Below are 16,653 nucleotides of genomic sequence, written 5' to 3'. Positions count from 1 at the left end.
AGCTCTACCCGAAGCCACATCGCCAGCCAACCCTTTTATTCTGAGACAGGCCTCAATAAGTTGCCCGGGCTGGCCTGGAAATTGTGACCCTCCTGCTCAGATCCCAAGTGGCTGGTGACAGGCATGGCCACATGCCTGGTGGCTTCAGCTGTTCCTTATGAGGAGCTTGGTAAAGGCCAGCGTTTGAGACGCCGTTCTGGGTGGGGTTGGGGGGTACACATGCTTGTTCAGCCAGGTGGCTCCACTTCTGTCTGGGACACCCCCAGGATGGCCCTCCAGGGGACAGAGGACCCCAGGATGACTGACGTGGGCCCAGCAGCGCTCCGTGGTGCCGGGAGCCTGCTGCTGTTCTGCAGCCAAATGCTGAAGGAAGACGGGAGTTCCCAGGACAGGCCTCCCTCTGGTGGTGGCAGAGCTGGGGCCCTGGCTGCCCCAGGGATGCGGGTGGCTGCAGGTTCCCCAAGGTCAAGCCCAGAGGTTCTTCTCTTAGGACGGAGCTGCGAGTGGGTGTCCTTTTCTGTTCCACTGGAGTGCTGCGCAGCCCTAGGGAGGTGGCCCAGCCTCTCTGAACCTGTAGTTGGGCTCCTGTTCTACAACATGGGAGCCGGGAGGGAATTCTGATCACCCCAGTCCGGAAAACTCTGTGGGACCTGAAAGAGGTCACAAGGTTGAAGGAGCCATCGAAAGGCCTGCTGCCCAGGAATCAGGACCCACCTCTGCTGCCCTGGGGAGTGGGGATGGGGCGGCCTCAGGGAGCCAGGGTGCTGGGTTGCTTGGGCCCCTCCAGCCCCTCCCTAGGTTGCTCCCTCCACCTCCAGGGACACCAGCCCCACCCCGCCCTGGGGCCGCCCGCATCCTCCTCCTGCCCAGCTGCACCTGCAGCCTGCTGGGCCCTGCTGCTCCTGCACGGCCTCAGCTGATGCTCCCTGCTCATCGGGGTCCTCGAGCTGCCGGGACCCCATCTGTGAGGCCTCAGCAGGAGGGAGGGGTGGGAGGGTGTGGGTCCCCCCAATGCCTGCGCTGCGGCCTGCTCCTGCCTGCAGCGGCTGCTGGGCCTGGGGCCACCTTGGCCTCTGCCTGCTCATCTGGGGGTCACCCACTTAGTGCATGAGGCCACCACAGGTGGGGCCTCACCTCCCAGAGCCCTCGCCTACAGGGAGGGAGCTGGGCAGCTGGAGGAGCGCAGGCCACCACAGGGCTTCACACCACCTCACAGAGGCCTCCGGCCACCTGTCCTCACGTGGGACTCAATCAGGACAGTAGCATCTGTACCTCCCGCCCCAGACACTCATCCTGGTTGTCCACCCCATGCCCGAGACCTCTCCCTTCCTCCTTCCTCCTCCTGGGCAGCCCTGTAGCCACCCTGCATCCTCCACTGCCCCCCCCACCCACCACCCAACCCCCCATCCACCACCCACCACTGAACCCCCCCATCCACCCCCCACCCCCCACTCCCACCCATCCCCCGCCCCCCATCCCCTCAGGGCCCGGCTGCCCACGCGCCCACACCATCCTGAGCTCAGGAAGCCGAGCAGGAGGACCTGGAGGCCCGGCTCCGGCAGCTCAGGCCTGGGCTCCCACCTCCCTTGGGGGGAGAGGGCCCTGGGGCGCAGAGTGCCCAGGCCCCGTGGAGCCTGCCGAGGCCGGGCCCCTGCAGCCTGTTCCCTGGGTCCTCCTTCTCTGGCAGTGGGAAGGGCAGAAGAGGAGGCTCGGGAGGTGGACAGGGCAGCTGGGGGAGGAACAGGGCTGTGAGCCGAGGGCCAGGTGGACCCGTGCACGGGACTCCACGCCTCGCCGCCCTGCTGTGCCCAGCTGCCTCTGTAGGAAGGGCATGGTCCCCCCTCGCCACTGGGAAGGAAGGAAGGAGACCTGGGCAGCAGGGGGGCTTTGCTCACCCACCCTGGGCTCCGTGGGGTCCTGGAGTGCTTGGGACAGGGGCAGGGTGCAGCACCCAGGCCCCCAGGAAACGTGTGGCCCCCACACCTGGGTGCTCCTGGGCTCCGTGGCCCCCCACCTCCCTGGCCTCAGCCTTGAGGGGCGCCAGACTGGAAGGCCAGGGCACACAGACATGGTCGACCTGGGGGCCAGGCCGAAGGAGGGCTACTGAGGCAGGGGTGGTTGCTATGCAGCCAGGGGTCTGCGGGCGGACGGGCCACCTCCCTGGAGGTGGAAGTGGTGGAACTGAGCCAGGCCCCTCCTCTGTCCACAGCCCATGGCTCCCACCTCCCTCTGGTCAAAGCCCAGGTCCTCCCTGTGGCCCGTCCCTCCCTGCCTCCCTCCTCCTCGCTCTCCGCTGCAGCCCACGGGCTCTCCCTGAGCCACAGCCCGCCAGGCCGTCCTGCCCCAGGGCCCTTGCCTGTCCACGCTGCTTCGTGGTGCGAGGCCCCCCGCGCCTCTGCACTCCCTCGCTCCTGGCTTGGAAGAGGCTGAGCCCTGGGCGGCCCTCAGGAGCTCAGGCCACGGCGGGGCCTCCAGGACTGTGAAGGCGGAGCGAGGCCCAGAGAGCAGGCGGCTGCAGGAAGGCTCAGTGGCCACTGCCAGGGCAGGGCTCCGGGGGTGCTGGGGACACAGGGCCAGGCCACCCTCTGATGGCATCGTGGGCCCTGCAGGGTGCTGACCAGGACACCCCAGTTGTGACAGTCACCATTGCCCCAGACCTCATGCCCTGGGGAACACTTAGCCACCCCCCCTCACTGTGACACAGGCCACAGGCCCAGGCCCAGGCCCAGGCCAGCCCTGCTGGGCGCGGAAAGAGGCTCCAGGCAGCCGAGTGGAAGCAGAGCTTGTTTAATCTTTATACATTTTTTTCTTTTTTTTTTTTTTGCCTTTTATTGAACCTGTGTGGCCCCCCGTTTTCTTTTTTTTTTTGCATAGGGAAACAACAGAGTACAACAGCCAGAGTCACCTCCCGCAAACGGGACTCGGGCGGCGCGTCCGCAAACCAGAACCGGTACCAGGCCACGGCGGGGCACGAGCCAGCCCGCGGGGCGCTCTGTCCCTCACTCCCCGGCCGGGGAGGGACTGGGCAGCAGTGGCCACAGGCTGGCCGGAAGCGTCCGCGTGGTTCCGAGCAGGGGTGTGCGCGTGTCCTCGGGTGTGCCACAAGCAGAAAGCAAGGGACAGACTACTGTCCTGCTGTGAGCAGATCCAAAACCAACCCGAAAACTCAGAAAACCTCCGAGGAAAAGAGGGACAGGGTCCCCAGAATCCCCATCCAAAACTACAGGGGACAAAGGAGGGGGACAGAGAGAGAGAGGGGGGGGGTGGAGAGAGAGAGGGAGAGACAGAGAGGGACAGAGAGAGACGGGGTGGGGGGGAGAGACAGACAGGTACAGAGAGAGAGAGAGCCAGAGACAGGCAGAGACAGAGATGGGGAGAGAAAAGGAGAGAGAGAGAGAGACACGGAGTGGGGGGGGGAGAGACAGAGGAGGGAAGGGCCCAGAGGGGAACTGACCCTCTCCCTGCCCCTGTCCTGTCCCCCAGCGCGCTCTTGGCCAGGTGAGGGGCAGGCAGGGGACAGGGGTGGGCTGGGCCCCCTGCTCTTGAGGGGCTTTGGCTTCTGGCTGGGCTCAGGGTGGGAGAAGGGGGCTTGCATGCATTTGGGGAGTGGGCTTTGGGGCTCCTGCCGGAGGGGCCCTGCCCAGCCCGCAGGCGGGGTGGGAGGGAGGCCAGGTCCAGGTGGTGGGAGGCGTCCCCCTTTGGGGTTGGGGGATGCCGGGCGGGGAGGGGCCCAAAGCCGCGGCAGCAGACCGTGAGGCACTGCGCGGAGTCTGGTTTGGTATTGTGGGCAAGGGGTTCTGCTGGCGCAGCTTTGGGGCTGCCTCCGCCTGCCCCGGCCGCCCACCGTGCCCCGCTTTCCGTGCTTGCTCTCTTGGGGACAGGGTACCTTAGAGGGGGATTCAGGGCATCCCAGGGAGAGGAGGAGCTGGATCCAGGCTGGATCTCACTCCCAGCACGAGCGGGCAGCCGGGCAGAGGACCTGGTGCCACCTGCAGGCCACAGTCTGCGCTGAGGCCCGAGGACCTCAGGCGCCTGAGAGGCCGGAGCGGGGAGGGCTGGCATGCTGTCCCCCAGACCTTTGGGAGACAGCGTGCAGTGCCGTGGTGTGGTGGGGATGTGCGCAGGTCCCCCACCGGGAACAGTGTGGTGGCAGAGGCTGCCACCACCTGCCGGGGAGCTATCACCTAAGGTCGCGGTCCTTTGGCCCCAGGTCCTCCCTGTTCCCTTGGGCATTCCTTTGGGATCTGATTGTCCAGCCTGCGTGTGGCTCTGGACCCAACCTGGGCAATGGGCCCCTGCATGCCTCTCCCCCAGACCAATGGGACCAGGCCACCCCCTTGTGGCCTGGCCAGCCAGGTAGCGAGGGCTCCACCTGGGGAAAGGGGTGGAGCAACTGGCGTGAGTGGGCCCCAAGGGCCACCTGAGGGGCCTGGCCTGGCTGTGGCTGGGAGGGGACAGTGGGCTTGGGAGAGAGCCTGTCTGGGAGATGCCAGTCTCATGCAGGAAAGTGAAACCATCCCCCCCACCCCCCACAGGACAAAGACACCCACCCTGTGCCCGCCACAGGCCAGCAGGGACGCCGGCTCTGTGTGCGGGGGCCAGCCACTGTGGCTTTTCTGAGAAGCAGGGCAGTCTGAGAACCTGGTGGCCCCAGGACAGTGCGCTGCCTGGCATGGACCCTCCTGCCACTCTCGTGAGGGCCGGAGAGCCGCCTGTGGCTGGGGCTAGGGCGGTGCCCGCGGCTGTCTTCCTGAGGGGTGTGCTGAGGAACGCAGCCACAGCGGGCAAGACGGTCCCAGGGACCATGCCACCCACTCCGTCTGTCCCTGCCTCCCAGGTGACACTCGGGAGGAGCACAATGAAAAGCCAGAGACAGCAATGTCAACCATGAGCCCAGGCCTAGGATGGTCCCTAAGGGCAGCCCACGGCCAGACTGGGGGCCCTGGCTGTGTCCTGGAGCACAAGGTGGCTTTCTGGAGAAAACTCAGGATGAGTCATGCAGTGCTCTGGGGCCAACCCTGGGTCCTGAAGGCAGGACCCTTAGGACCCTCCGCCTGGTGACCTGTGTGGGATGCCTGGGGCCTGGGGGGGAGTGGGGGGCCCAGGTCGGAGACTCCTGCCCATGTGGCTGCCCACTGACCACTGTCTTAACTTTGGTCAAGAAAGAGCAAAAGGAAGTGTAATTAAGGAGGGGGGGAGGGAGGGGGAGAGGGGGGAGGGTGGGGAAGAGAAAGAGGACAGAGAACGCAGGTCAGGGACAAGCGACAGCCTGGTGACCATCGGGGCCAATTGAGGCTCGTGACTCGGTGCCCTGGTGGCTGCAGTGCCCTGCGGCCCTGGCCGGGCCAGCTGACCGGGGACGGGTGTTGCATAGAGTTGCCTTTCTGTGCGCTGCGGCCGGCACCCTCCTGCTCACAGCTGGAAGACGGAGCTGGGAAGTGCCCCCGAGGCTGGTCCTTTGGTGAGAAGGTGGGGTGCAGGTGGGGAAGAGGAGGTGCCCTGGGTGGGGCAGCAGTCTGACCCTGACCAGGTGTGCATCGGGGGCGGGAGGGTCCACCTGCAGGCTGCAGGCGTGGCTGGCCTGTGCCCGGCGTGAGAAGTCCTCCCTGGGCCAGGGCAGGGACTCAGACGACCCTTGTGGAGCCTGGGCCTGGGCTGGGGTGGCAGAGGTGAGCACCAGGGAGCCCCGGTGCAGCGGAGCCGAGGAGGCGGCCGGGCGGGCAGGGCGCAGACCGAGGGACAGCTGCGGGTCTCTTCAGAGCTTCTCTTCTTTAAAAAAAATCTTTTTCTTCTTTTTTTTTTTTGTTTTTTTTTTTTGTTTTTCTACAAATAGAAGTACACCCCGTGGACTGTACCCGTCCCGTGGCCTGACTACGCGTGCACACATGCAGCTGAGAGCTGAGACTGTAGAGTAATACTTATTCTCCGAGGCAAGGCACATCATGTGGTAGAAACTTCGTGCAAATTAGGAAACATGGAACTTTTTAAAGGGTTTTTTGATTTTTTCAAGAGGGAGCCAGGAGGCGGAGGGACAGAGCCAGGTATATCTGCCATGCAGGCGCCACCGTGGGCGACGCCGGAGCCGGGCCGCGGGGTCCTAAGCACCATGCAAAGTAGGTAAAGAGCTGGTTCTGTGCGCCCCGACCCCAGGTCCCCCGAGCGGCCCCTCCCCACCCCCACCCTGGCTGAGACGCTTCCAGATGCCTCTGCTTTCCCCGAGAGTGGCCCACGCTTTGGTCCCCAAACGGTCACCCAGTGGAGGGGCCCTGAGGATGGACGGACGGACAGACAGAGGGACCAAGGGTTCGAGGCTGAGGATGGCAGGACCCTCTGGGCAAAGGGGCGGGGGGGCAGCAGAAGGGTCTTTCTCCAAGTGACCAGCAGGTTGGCCAAGGCCCCGGGGCCAATTTGGGAGGAGAGTCTGGAAGCTGGGGCGGGGTGGACGAGCCTGGAGGCCCTGTCCTGCATGATGGCTTTGGCCCGGGGCGGGGCGGGTCTTGGGGTTGTCCCCAGCTCCAGGCATGAAGGATGTCAGTTGGGATGTGTGGGCCAGAAGGGGTCCTTGCGCTGGGGCTCAGTGGCCCCCAAACACACAGCACCGCCATTGGGGTCCCACGACAGCAATCCTAGGAGGGGATGGTGGGACGGCTGGGCCGGGGTCAGGGTCCCCGGTGCCCAGCTTAGTGTTTTGGAGCAGCTCAACGGAAACGCATAGCGGATGAGAGGTCCTTGGGCTGCAGGTGGACGCCCAGGCCTGTCCCCAGAGCCCTCCGCCCAGGCCTGCTCCCCTTCCAGGTGGCTCTGCACCTCCCCTCGCGGGACGTGAAAGTGCACAGGGGTCCCTGGGGGCGCAGGCACGGGCTGCTCCAGGTGTAAGGCACTGGCGAGGAGGCGGGGCCTGCCCAGAGCCTGGCCCGGGGTGCCTGGGGCACGCCCAGCGCAGCCCTGGGGTCCCATCTCTTTAGCTCTGGGGACACAGCAATGAGGGGCCTGTAAGTGGAGGCGGCTGGGAGCGGGGGTGGGAGCCCGGCCACACTGTCCCAGCTGGACACGGGGCGGCCGGTGGGGGTCAGGCACTTAAACCACTCTCTGGCCTCCGCCTGGGGACAGGGAGGCTCTGCGGCCCCTCCACTCAGTCTGGCCCACCCCGTCCTCAGAAAGTGCGTCTCCTGCTGTGCACGGGCTCCTCCCTGGGTGCCAGGCGGGCGGTGGGCAGCGCCGGGCGGGCTGGGGTCTAATTGCATAGAGACTTCTCCTCCCGAGGGCCGAAGGCAAGTCCCCAGCACAGCAGGGCCAGGCGGGTCCTCGGGGGTCTGGGAGGGCGTGGCCAGACTCAGGGCCCGCCTGGGCTCCCCCAGTGCCCGCCTGGCGTCCTTCCTTGGTGAGTGCCGGCGATGAACCCCTGCCACGTCCAGGGCCTCCCCACTCTGCTCTGCAGCCCTCCCCACTTGTCCGCCCACCGCGCTCTCCGTCAAGGTCTCTGCTGCCCGAGGCTGGGGTCCTTGCTGACCCCTTCCCGCCAGCACCTGCCTCCCCTCTTTGGCAATCACCATCCACAGAGGGGGACTGGCCGGGGTCCCCACGCTGGAGGCGGTGGCGCAGGCCCAGGGGGAGGTGGCCTTGCTGGGCGTTGCCCGTCCGTTGGCCCTGGCCACAGGCGCCAGGTTGTGCTCACCTGGTCTCTGGGCAGCGCTGGTGCCACGGGGCAGCGGGTGGCCGTGGGAAGGAGATGAATAACTTAGGGAGACCCTGTTGCAGCCTCCCGCGGGCCGCGGGGCGTCGGGAGGGCATGGTGTGTCTCTCGTCCTCCTCCCTCGTCCTCCTGCGCCCGTCGGTGCCATCTTTCGGCCAAGCTGGGAGTCAGCAGGGGTAGTCTTGCTCGCTCTGATTTTCCACCGAGAACGCGGGTGGGGGCCAGTGCCCCGGGTCCCCAGGACGATGGAGGAGAGGCGGGAAGAGACCTCTGTTATCCCAGGTACCAGGACTGGGCAGCGCGGGGAGAGAGAGAGAGAGGGTCAGGTCCTCCTGGCCTGGCCTGCCCGTCCACGCCTGCCCCCGGCCCCTGCAGCAGCCCCCTGCATGCCCCGGGCACCTGCCCGGCCTCTGCACCAGCTGCCAGAGACAGTTCCAGCCAAGGCGGACTCGCGCTCACGGGGACAGCGCCAGCACAGCCCGCGCACGTGGGGCGGAGCGAGAGTGTCCCCAGTGCCCTGTCACCCGGGTCCAAGCTGCCCTGCGCTCTGATTGCTCGCTCCCATGACCTCAGCCTGGAGCAGCAGGAAGGGACGGGGCTCCTCCTAGCCCCCACCCTCCAGCACAGAGGAGCGGCCGGCCCAGGCCCTGGGACGGAGGCTGTCCACGCTGCGGACCGTCTTTCCCATTCAGTGTCCCAGAGACCTCCAGGCACAGGGCTCTTTCCTGCCCGTCCACAGAGTGGGGCCCAAGCTAATCAGCTGTCCTGCCCAGGTGACCAGTGAGGTGGCTGGGCAGGGGACTCAGGCTGCAGGGCCCTGGGTCCGGGCTCACTGTCCTGGACAGAGGCCCCCGGTCCCCCTCCCTCGGCAGCTTGCCTGAGGAGCCCCCTGCACCGCCCGGGGCGGTGGGCACTGCAGACAGCTCCCCGTCCCCACAGGAGGCAGCACAGACCCCCGCCCAGGAACAGGCTCTGCCCCCGTGTGGGCAGCTCTCCCTCAGGGCCCGGCCCCTCCCTCCCTCTGAGGCTGGGCGGGCGCCCCACGGGAGTTCAAGCCCCTCCAGCAGGCGGCCGGCCTCTCCTGGCCCCCACCTCCAGCCAAGTTCAAGTTCATCTCGGCCATTACCTCATGTCTGGTTTCCGTTGGCAACCAGACAGGCTCTGGGCGTGACCCTCCCGTGGTGGACGCCTCCCTCCCTCCTCCCACCCCTCTGGCTCTGCCTGGCTCCAGCTCTGGACAGGACGGGTGACCTCGCCTCTGCCCCTCCCACTGCAGCCTGGCGAGGGCCACAGCGTCTTGGCTGTGGCAGCCACTGTGGCGTGGCCCTCCGACCCCAGCCGCTCCTCCGCCGAGCGGGGTGTGGGGAGCCGCTGAGGGGCTCTGCAGTCCGGGGGTGGAGGAGGGGCGGCTGAGCTAGGGCCAGGCATGTGGGAGGGGTGGAGGGCGCAGCCTCTAGGAGTGGCCAGCAGGGGAAGCGCTGACCCTGCACTACGGCCCTCCCCACCCCCACCCCCAGGTCTGGCTCCAGGCTGCTCCCCTAGGGACTGGCCAGCTCCTGCAGCGCTGCTCCCAGGACACACGAGGGGCCCTCTGCCCCCCAAGGTCTCCCAGCCACGCGGCTTCCCCTCAGTGCCCGCCGCCTTCCTCTGACCCTGACCTGGCTGGCCGCCCACTAGCGTCCTCCAGGGCTCCCCACGCCCCAGGTGAAGCCCACGCTGCCTCTGGCCAGCTCGGCCCCGGCGGCCCCTCATTCACGGCGTCTCCCCGAACCCGTGCTGCCCGCCTCCCCTCGCCTCCGCTGCCAGCCACCCCGGGGACTGCCAGGCCTGTCCCGCCCTCTCCAGGTCCTCCCAGGGTCCAGCCGGCAGGAGAGGATGGACAGGGGAGAGCCCAGGCACCACCCGGCCCGCCTCGGCCTCCCTCCCGGCTCAGGGCTCAGGCGGTGAGGCTGCAGGTGGCGCTGCCCAGAGGCAGTCGGTCAGAAAACGTCGTGGAAGGCAGAGGCTGACCGTGGAGGCCGGGCCGCCCCCTCCTCATCAGCTTTCATTTCTGAAGCAGGGGGGACATCCCCGGGCTCCTGGGGGCAGGGCGCTAGGTGGCACAGCAAGGGGATGCCAGGCTCCGTCGGCAATGGGCGCAGGGGGCGACCCGCTCTCGGGCCGGAGGGAGTGTGGGGAAGCCCTACTCTTTGTCCCTCAACGGCTCTCTGGGAGGTGCTTAAGGCCAGAGGAAGAGACTGCGGTCCCCACGACCCCTCAGCACCTACGAGCCGCCTGCCGCCCTCAGCTGCGTGCCTCCCCCTCTGCTGGTTCCCTGGGAGAGGCTGGGTGGAGGCTGGGGAGGCCCCAGGGGCACAGCTGGAGCGGGGCGGGGCACCTGCCTCCACACGGGCCCCATCACACAGGGCCCAGGTGACCAGGGTAGAGGGACGCTCCTATCCCAGCTGGGGACTCAACTCTGTGGCCTCCCCGGCCCCTGCCTGAGGGCTCGGGTGGCTGGGGGTCTGGACTTGGGGTCAGAGCTGTGCTGCCCTGAGCTGGCTCTCTGTGGCCGGGCCTGCGAGGCCGGGCTATGGCCACCACTGCTCTTAGCCACAAATCCTGTGGCCTCCTCAGGCCAGGCAGCGGCCTCTGGGTCCAGCCTGCACCAGAAGTAGACCAGGCCCCGAGCGGAGGGCAGGTGCAGGGAGCTTGGGCCTGGGGCTGAGGCCTTGCCAGGGCACTTGCTCCTCACCGTCCTGCTCCCTGCTGACCGCCTGGCACACACTCCACCTGGGAGGACAACTGTGCCCTGCCTGACCCTGTCCCCGGTCCTGCTGACCTGCAAGGAAGCCCCTCCTCACAGCCCGCACCTGCTCCACCACCTGCTGGACCTGGTAGGGCCGGGTCGCTGTTGGCCCCTTTCTGCAGTGCTGGGGTGGACCCATCATGGAATGCCCTGGCAGCCAACTCCCTGCCTCTCCCTGGCCAGAGCATGGGAGGGATGAAGGCTGGGGTGAAGGCTCTGGTGTTGTGCTGTGTGACCTCGGGCAAATGGCCTGCCTCTCTGGGCTTTGGTTTCCCCTCTAGACAAATGGACCCCTAGTCTCTGTCTCTGGGGCAGATGCCACTAGGAAGCGGTGGGCAGTTCAGGGCTACTTCACATCCCTGGGCGTGGTATGCCCTTGGAGGCCGAGGCGGGAAGTCCAGCCTTGCCTGGTGTCCCAAGAAGCCAGTAGTGGGCTCAAGGCCCTGGTGGGCTGCGGGAGGCCGGCCCTGCGCCACAGTGAAGGTGCAGGCCCAGCAGGCGGCCTCTCCCTGAGCCCCCCGCCCCCCCGCCGGCCTTCGGCCCCTACCTGTGCCTGATACACGCCCGCGGATCCCTTGGTCCTAATCCCACAAAGGAACGGTTTGCAGGGGACGTGTCGGGCGGAGAGTAGGCTGCAGGGAGGAGAGAGACCGAGAGCCCGTTAGCGAGGGGGCGCGGGTGGCAGAGAGGGTGTCTGCTGCCGGGGTCACAGAGCCGGCCCTGTGTACCCGGCTCCCGGGGCTCCGAGCCGCTGGCCCCTGGCTGATCTGGATCCTGGAGAGCCGGGGGTCCTGACTCAAGGGCCAGGGGTCCCGGCCGAGGGCGACGAGCGGGGCAGAGGGAGGCGTGAGTTACTCGGTGTCCCTCTCGGGCGCAGCCTGTGCTGGTGGCGGCCGGGGCCATGAGTGACTGAGGACGCGTGAGTACCACTCCCTGCTGGAGGGCGCGGTGGGCGGCCGGCTCCCTGGTCTATCTAACTCCCTGGTGGGTTCTGTCACTACACAAAGGACTCGCCCTGACGGCTGTGGGCCAGGTGGCGGCGCGCTGAGGCCGGACCTGGGAGGTCCAGGGCGGCTTCCCTCGTGGAGGGAGGTGGGGAAGGCGGGGTGCACAGTGGGAGGCGGGGAGGGAGGGCCCTGTGGTCCCCCATCTGTGACGCGGTGGTTGCGGGGGCCCAGGGTGGTCCAGCTTTTGCCCCTTTCTGCAGTGCTGGGGTGGACCCAGGGCTCGCGCTGCTGACCACACCCTCACTGAGGTACGCCCCGCCCAGTGCAGTCCCCAGCAAATGCCACGCCCACCCTTTGACGGATGGGCGGCCAGAACTGCGGGGCGCAGGGGCGACCCCACTCCCGCCACCACACCGAGCGTCCTTCTGACCCACGTCACAGCCTGCTCCCCGCAGTCCCCCGTTAGCACCGTGACCAACCCGTGTGGCTGAGCGGACTGAGGCCACGCCCAGTGGCGTCCCTGAGGTCACACGGGCGCGAGCTGGAAGTGCAGCCGGGGCTCAGAGAAGGCCGGGCCCCACAGCCCACCCTGGGGGGCAGGGGTAGCGATGGGCTGGGGTGAGCTGGCCCCGCCGTGAGGAGCCTGGCCCGGGAGGGAAGGACGAGTCCCTGAAAGGCAGGGGGGCAGTGGGCAGGGGCCAGGCCTGTGGCCCCAGCAGCGCGGGAGGCTGAGGCCGAGGACACGAGTTCAAAGCAGGCCTCAGTGACCCCGTGAGACCCTCCTTATACAGAACACCCACGGGCTGGGGACGGGGCTCGACCCCGGGACAGAAAGCACAGAGACAGGGCGGGCGGCTGGCGGGCAGGACGGCCCCAGGGTTGCACTTGGCCTTGATGGAGACCGGGCACTAGGGCCTGGGCCTAAGGGGGGCCTGCAGCCCAGAGGGGGTGCACGGCCCTGGCAGGTGCTGTTGTGGCAGGGGAAGCCCCATGCGGGCCACCGTGAGCTCAGGACAGGGACAGGAGTGGCCTGGAGCAGTCCAGGACTGACCGGCTGTACTCCAGCGCTCAGGAAGGGCCAGAGGATGTGCTTGGGTCGCCTGGCAGGTGGGGACAGTCATCGCTAAGTGTGGAACAGGCCCCTGTGTCCAGCCCCCCTGCTGGCGGCCGGCTCTGGGGTTTTAGGTGAAGCCATGGTGTCTACTTTCCACAGAATACGTGGGGCTGGGTGGCCCTGGGGACGCCCGAGTGAGATCATGTCTGTTGCTAGGAGCCCCGGGCACAGCAGGGCTTCTGAGCCCCAGATGGGCTCGCGGGTCCCCCAGGCCACGTGGTGCGGTAAGTGGACCTTGAACTGTGGCCCGGGCCGGGGCTCACTGCTGCCGTCCTGGGGGCCACTCTGGCCCACGCAGGCCATCAGCTAGCTGAGCTCTGCTGGGCAGGCAGGGGCCAGGGCCCTGGACAGCCAGCCCTGGGCGCTCGCTAGGACAGGCGCGGGGCGCGGCGGAAGTGGGGGGCGGCCGGGGCAGCAGCACCTGTGTGGGAGGGCAGCAGCCGCAGCTTGGCCACTTATGTTTAACTGGGGAACAGGGGAACACGTGGTTAGGGGACGGGTGTCCCTGCGGCCGGGACATGCTGGAGCTGAGAGCCCCGCCCGGTCCACGGCCAGGTGGGGTGGTGGGCGGTGGGTCTGAGAGCAGCCCAGGGAGAGCCCCGGGAACAGTGCTCAACAGCGCCTGAGCCCGGGCGCGCTGGGGTACCCGTGTGGCCTCCTCTGTGTACCACCTGCAGACCCTCACTCCCCTTCTGAGCCCTGTCACCTCATGCCAGACGCGGCCGGCGCTCTAACTCGTTCCAGACACGTCCCATGGCGGTGACCTTACCATGAGGACCCACCAACTCCCAGGGCCAAGGTCTGTGGAGTCTCCGCACTGCCCAAGCCGGACCGCCGGCCGCTGCCCAACTACAGTTCCCCGCACACTGGGCTGGCGGTGCTGTGGGCCCGGCGGGGCCCGGCGGTGCCTGTGGACCACCCACTCGGCCCAGCCCGATGGACGCGGGGAATGCCACACTTGCGTTGGTAAAGCCGATGGAAGTGGAGGTGCTGCGGCCGCCAGGCGCCAGGGTCACCGGTGGCCACCCCGAAGCCACACCCACCACTCACCGGTCCAGGCTGCTGGCTGGCTGGGTCGCAGGCCAGCGAGACGAGATCTTTGAGGGGGTCCTGGGGGTTGAGATGAGGCGGGTAGCGGATGGCCGTGTGGGGGAAGTAGGTGGAGGCCGTCTGCGGCAGGATGGACGTGGTGGGGAAGTGCAGGGCCGAGGATGGGTGGGGACTCCGGGCGATCCCTGTGGAGACAGCAGGAGGCAGGGGTCACGGGTGGGGCTGCTGGGCCGTGGGCATGGGCCCCACCTGCTTCCTGGTGCTCGATGACAGGCCGCGATACCACAGGGCCAGGCAGCACCGTCCCCGGGCCACCCAGCTGCATCCTCAAGTTCACGGCCCCTGGGAGCCCAGAGGCGTCTTGTCTTGTCCCCAACTTATTTTTTTTGCAGGGCTGGGATGGGACCCAAGCCCTGCGCATGTCTGCGAGTCCCCCGCCACCCGCTGCGCCCTTTTATTTGGGGGCAGAACGCCACTGATTGCTGAGTCTGGCCTGGAGCCGGCTGTCCTCCCGCCTCGGCTCCTGAGCAGCCGGGATGACCAGCGGCTCTGGCGCCCGGCTCCCATCTGTTGGAAACAGAGGGTGTCAGCGTGACCTGGAAGACGGGTCACCTGCCTGTGACCACCAGCAAGCAGGTGGCCACCCCGGGGTTGGAGCCCAGGCCACCTGGTCCCTTGTCCACCTGACATGGGCCTTTCCAAAAGGGCCAGAGGATAGATCTTGTTAGAACTGACGCGGAGCCGGGGCTCCCTGCACCCACGAGAGGCCCTGGGTGCCGTCCTCGGCTCCCAAGGCAAAGGCCCCGCGTCCACCTGCAGCTGATAGTACAGCCTGGGGCCTGGGGCTCTGACCCTCGGCTGGACCCCTGGAGGGGGAACCTGGGCAAGGCGGTACCGTCCTGAGCACGGGCGGATCGCCGCCGTCTCCACACACAGGACGAGCCGGCCCCAAGGGTGCGCTCATGCCTGGAGACCCCTGAGGTCCATGGAGGCCGAGCAGGCTCTGCACCACCCTCCCCACGGGGGACAGGGCACCCGTGGGCTCTGGCTCTCTGAGGTCTGAGAAACAGTCCTCCGAGGGCACCGTGAAGTCCCCTGGAACAGCCTGCAATTCAGTGCTGTTCGGTATCCTCGCGAAACTGCAAATGTCACCACGGATTCTAGATCATTCCGTCACCCCTAAGGAAGCCCTGGCCCTCCTAGTCCTGCCCCTGCGGGTCCACATCCCATCTCTGGACTCTGCTGTCCTGGACTCTCCTGTCACTGGGTCACATCTGGTGGCCTGGGTGTCTGGCTGTCACTGAGCTGCAGCTGCCACCTCGCTCCTGCAGGTGGGGCCAAGGACCTCCGGGTGCGCGTCCCTACACAGCTCGGTGCCCTGAGCACCTGCTGTGCTGCAGTCACCCGCCCCGTAGAGCGGCTTTCCTGTGTGTCCCCGGCTGCCCTGCTCGCAGCCCCAGGGCGAGGCTGGTCCGGGCCACATGCCCACCACACGTCACGGACAGGAGCGGTCAGCCGGGGCCTCCCTGGCCAACTCCTGGCCCCAGCACGCGGGTCCTGCCCCGTGTCTGCCTCCTGAGGTGGCCCGTGGCCGCCTGGCCAGGTGTGTAGCAGGGGCTGGTGCTGGGGGAGCCCTGAGCCTGTTCCAGGCTCCTGCGGGGACAAGCCGTGTGGCCACTAATCCCCCCCACCAGTGCGCAAGGGAGTGGGCCGGCACGGTGACCAGCTGCTGGCCTGTGCCGCTGCGGTGCACGTCCTTCTGTGACCCCTCTCCTGGGGGGACGGTGTGCCCAGGCAGGGCTGGGCCTGTCCTTGGCCTCCCTCTCAAGTCCCTGAGAAGGCCACACGCAGCCCGCTCCATAGCACTCTGGCCTGGTGGCAGCTTCTGATTCTGCCTGGGGAGCCAGCATGTCTGGGGGACACAGGGACAGGACCATGCAGGGCCCCGGGGGCACAGTGGGGCGAGCCCCAGGCTGCATCCCCTTGGCAGAGCAGGAACTCAGCCCTGCGCACTGTTCACCACCTCTGTGTTCTCCTGGCTGGAAGGCCACAGCAACATGGCTCCTGGTCAGACGTCTTGTGGGACTTCCCCGGGGGTGATGGCTCTGAGCAGAGGGCCCGGCACCCCTCCCTGCCGGGGCCCAAGACACTCACCGCTGTGCACGGCGATGACAGGCCGGTGGTGCTGGGTGAAGCTGGACAGTCGGGGTGAGTCCTGGGGGGACGGGCTGTTGAAGGGCGACTTGTCCATCTCTGTCTTCTTCACCGGGGACGAGATGCCTGTGGGGACAGGGATGACAGGTCGAGGGGTCATGCTCCCAGGACCCCAGACCTCCCGAGCGCCAGCGCCCACAGGCTCAGCGTGTCGTGCCCCTTCCTGTCCCGGGAAGCCCATTTCATGGTGGAGCGGCGAGGCTCGGAGCAGGGTAGGAGGCCCCAGGGTCTGAGGCCGTGGGCGGGCAGCTGGATGCCCACAGGTGGAGCCCAGCACGACCCCCGAGCCAGCGGGGGACACTCTGCAACCACTAACTGTGCACAGCGGAGCCCGCTCACACCAGAGCGACCGGGCGTGGCGGACACGGGAGCAGCAGGCGGGGCGGGCAGAGGAGCATGGACCCCCACCCGGGGTCTCACCAGGGGGCAAAGCAGAGACAGGGGAGGGTCCGACAGGCGGGCTCCAGGCTCAGGGCACCTGCTGGCCAGGGCGCCTACTGGTCTCTGCTCCCGCGGCCACAGCGCAGCTGCCCCACTGCCCCTGGTGGCCGCGATACCGCCGTGAGCCTGGTGGCGGGTGGCAGGGCTGGGGGACAGGCGGAGCCCGCGCCTGTGGGGCAGGGGGCCATGGCCTCAACGGAGGCTCCTAGGAGGCCCAGCAATGGACGCTCGCAAGATGGACGCTCGCACCCAAGAGGCCCTCTGCCCACCTGGACACCACAAGGGATACCAGCCGAGGGCGGCTGGGAGCAGGGCCCGGGCTCTCCCAGGGCCAGGAGTGGCCAGGGGGCCCAGAGGGCACGGGCAGGGGCCCGCAGGACGAGGCCGGCCAGGTGCTCGGGACTCC

General features: G+C 67.7%; 1 protein-coding gene across 6 annotated transcripts in view; it reads right to left on the bottom strand.

Moving 5' to 3' along the window:
* Positions 1-7,675: 7,675 nt before the first annotated feature.
* Positions 7,676-16,653, bottom strand: part of NFIC (nuclear factor I C) — a 46,084-nt gene continuing 37,106 nt past the window's right edge. For 4 of the 6 annotated variants that reach the window (XM_081284843.1, XM_081284841.1, XM_081284840.1 and 1 more), the window contains exons 7-10: positions 15,747-15,872; positions 13,593-13,777; positions 11,029-11,113; positions 7,676-7,984 (exon numbers count right to left, since the gene is read on the bottom strand). In XM_081284843.1, coding sequence (XP_081140969.1) covers positions 11,063-11,113; positions 13,593-13,777; positions 15,747-15,872 — 362 coding nt within the window. In that variant the 3' untranslated portion in view covers positions 7,676-7,984; positions 11,029-11,062. The remainder of the gene's footprint in view (positions 7,985-11,028; positions 11,114-13,592; positions 13,778-15,746; positions 15,873-16,653) is intronic. The other 2 variants (XM_081284844.1, XM_081284842.1) reach the window with 1 other exon arrangement.

This window comes from Spermophilus citellus (genome assembly GCF_964194105.1).
Source record: "Spermophilus citellus genome assembly, chromosome: 3".
NCBI lineage: Eukaryota > Metazoa > Chordata > Mammalia > Rodentia > Sciuridae > Spermophilus > Spermophilus citellus.
The sequence above is the reverse complement of the archived record's forward strand: the minus strand, read 5'-3'. Positions and strand labels throughout refer to the sequence as shown.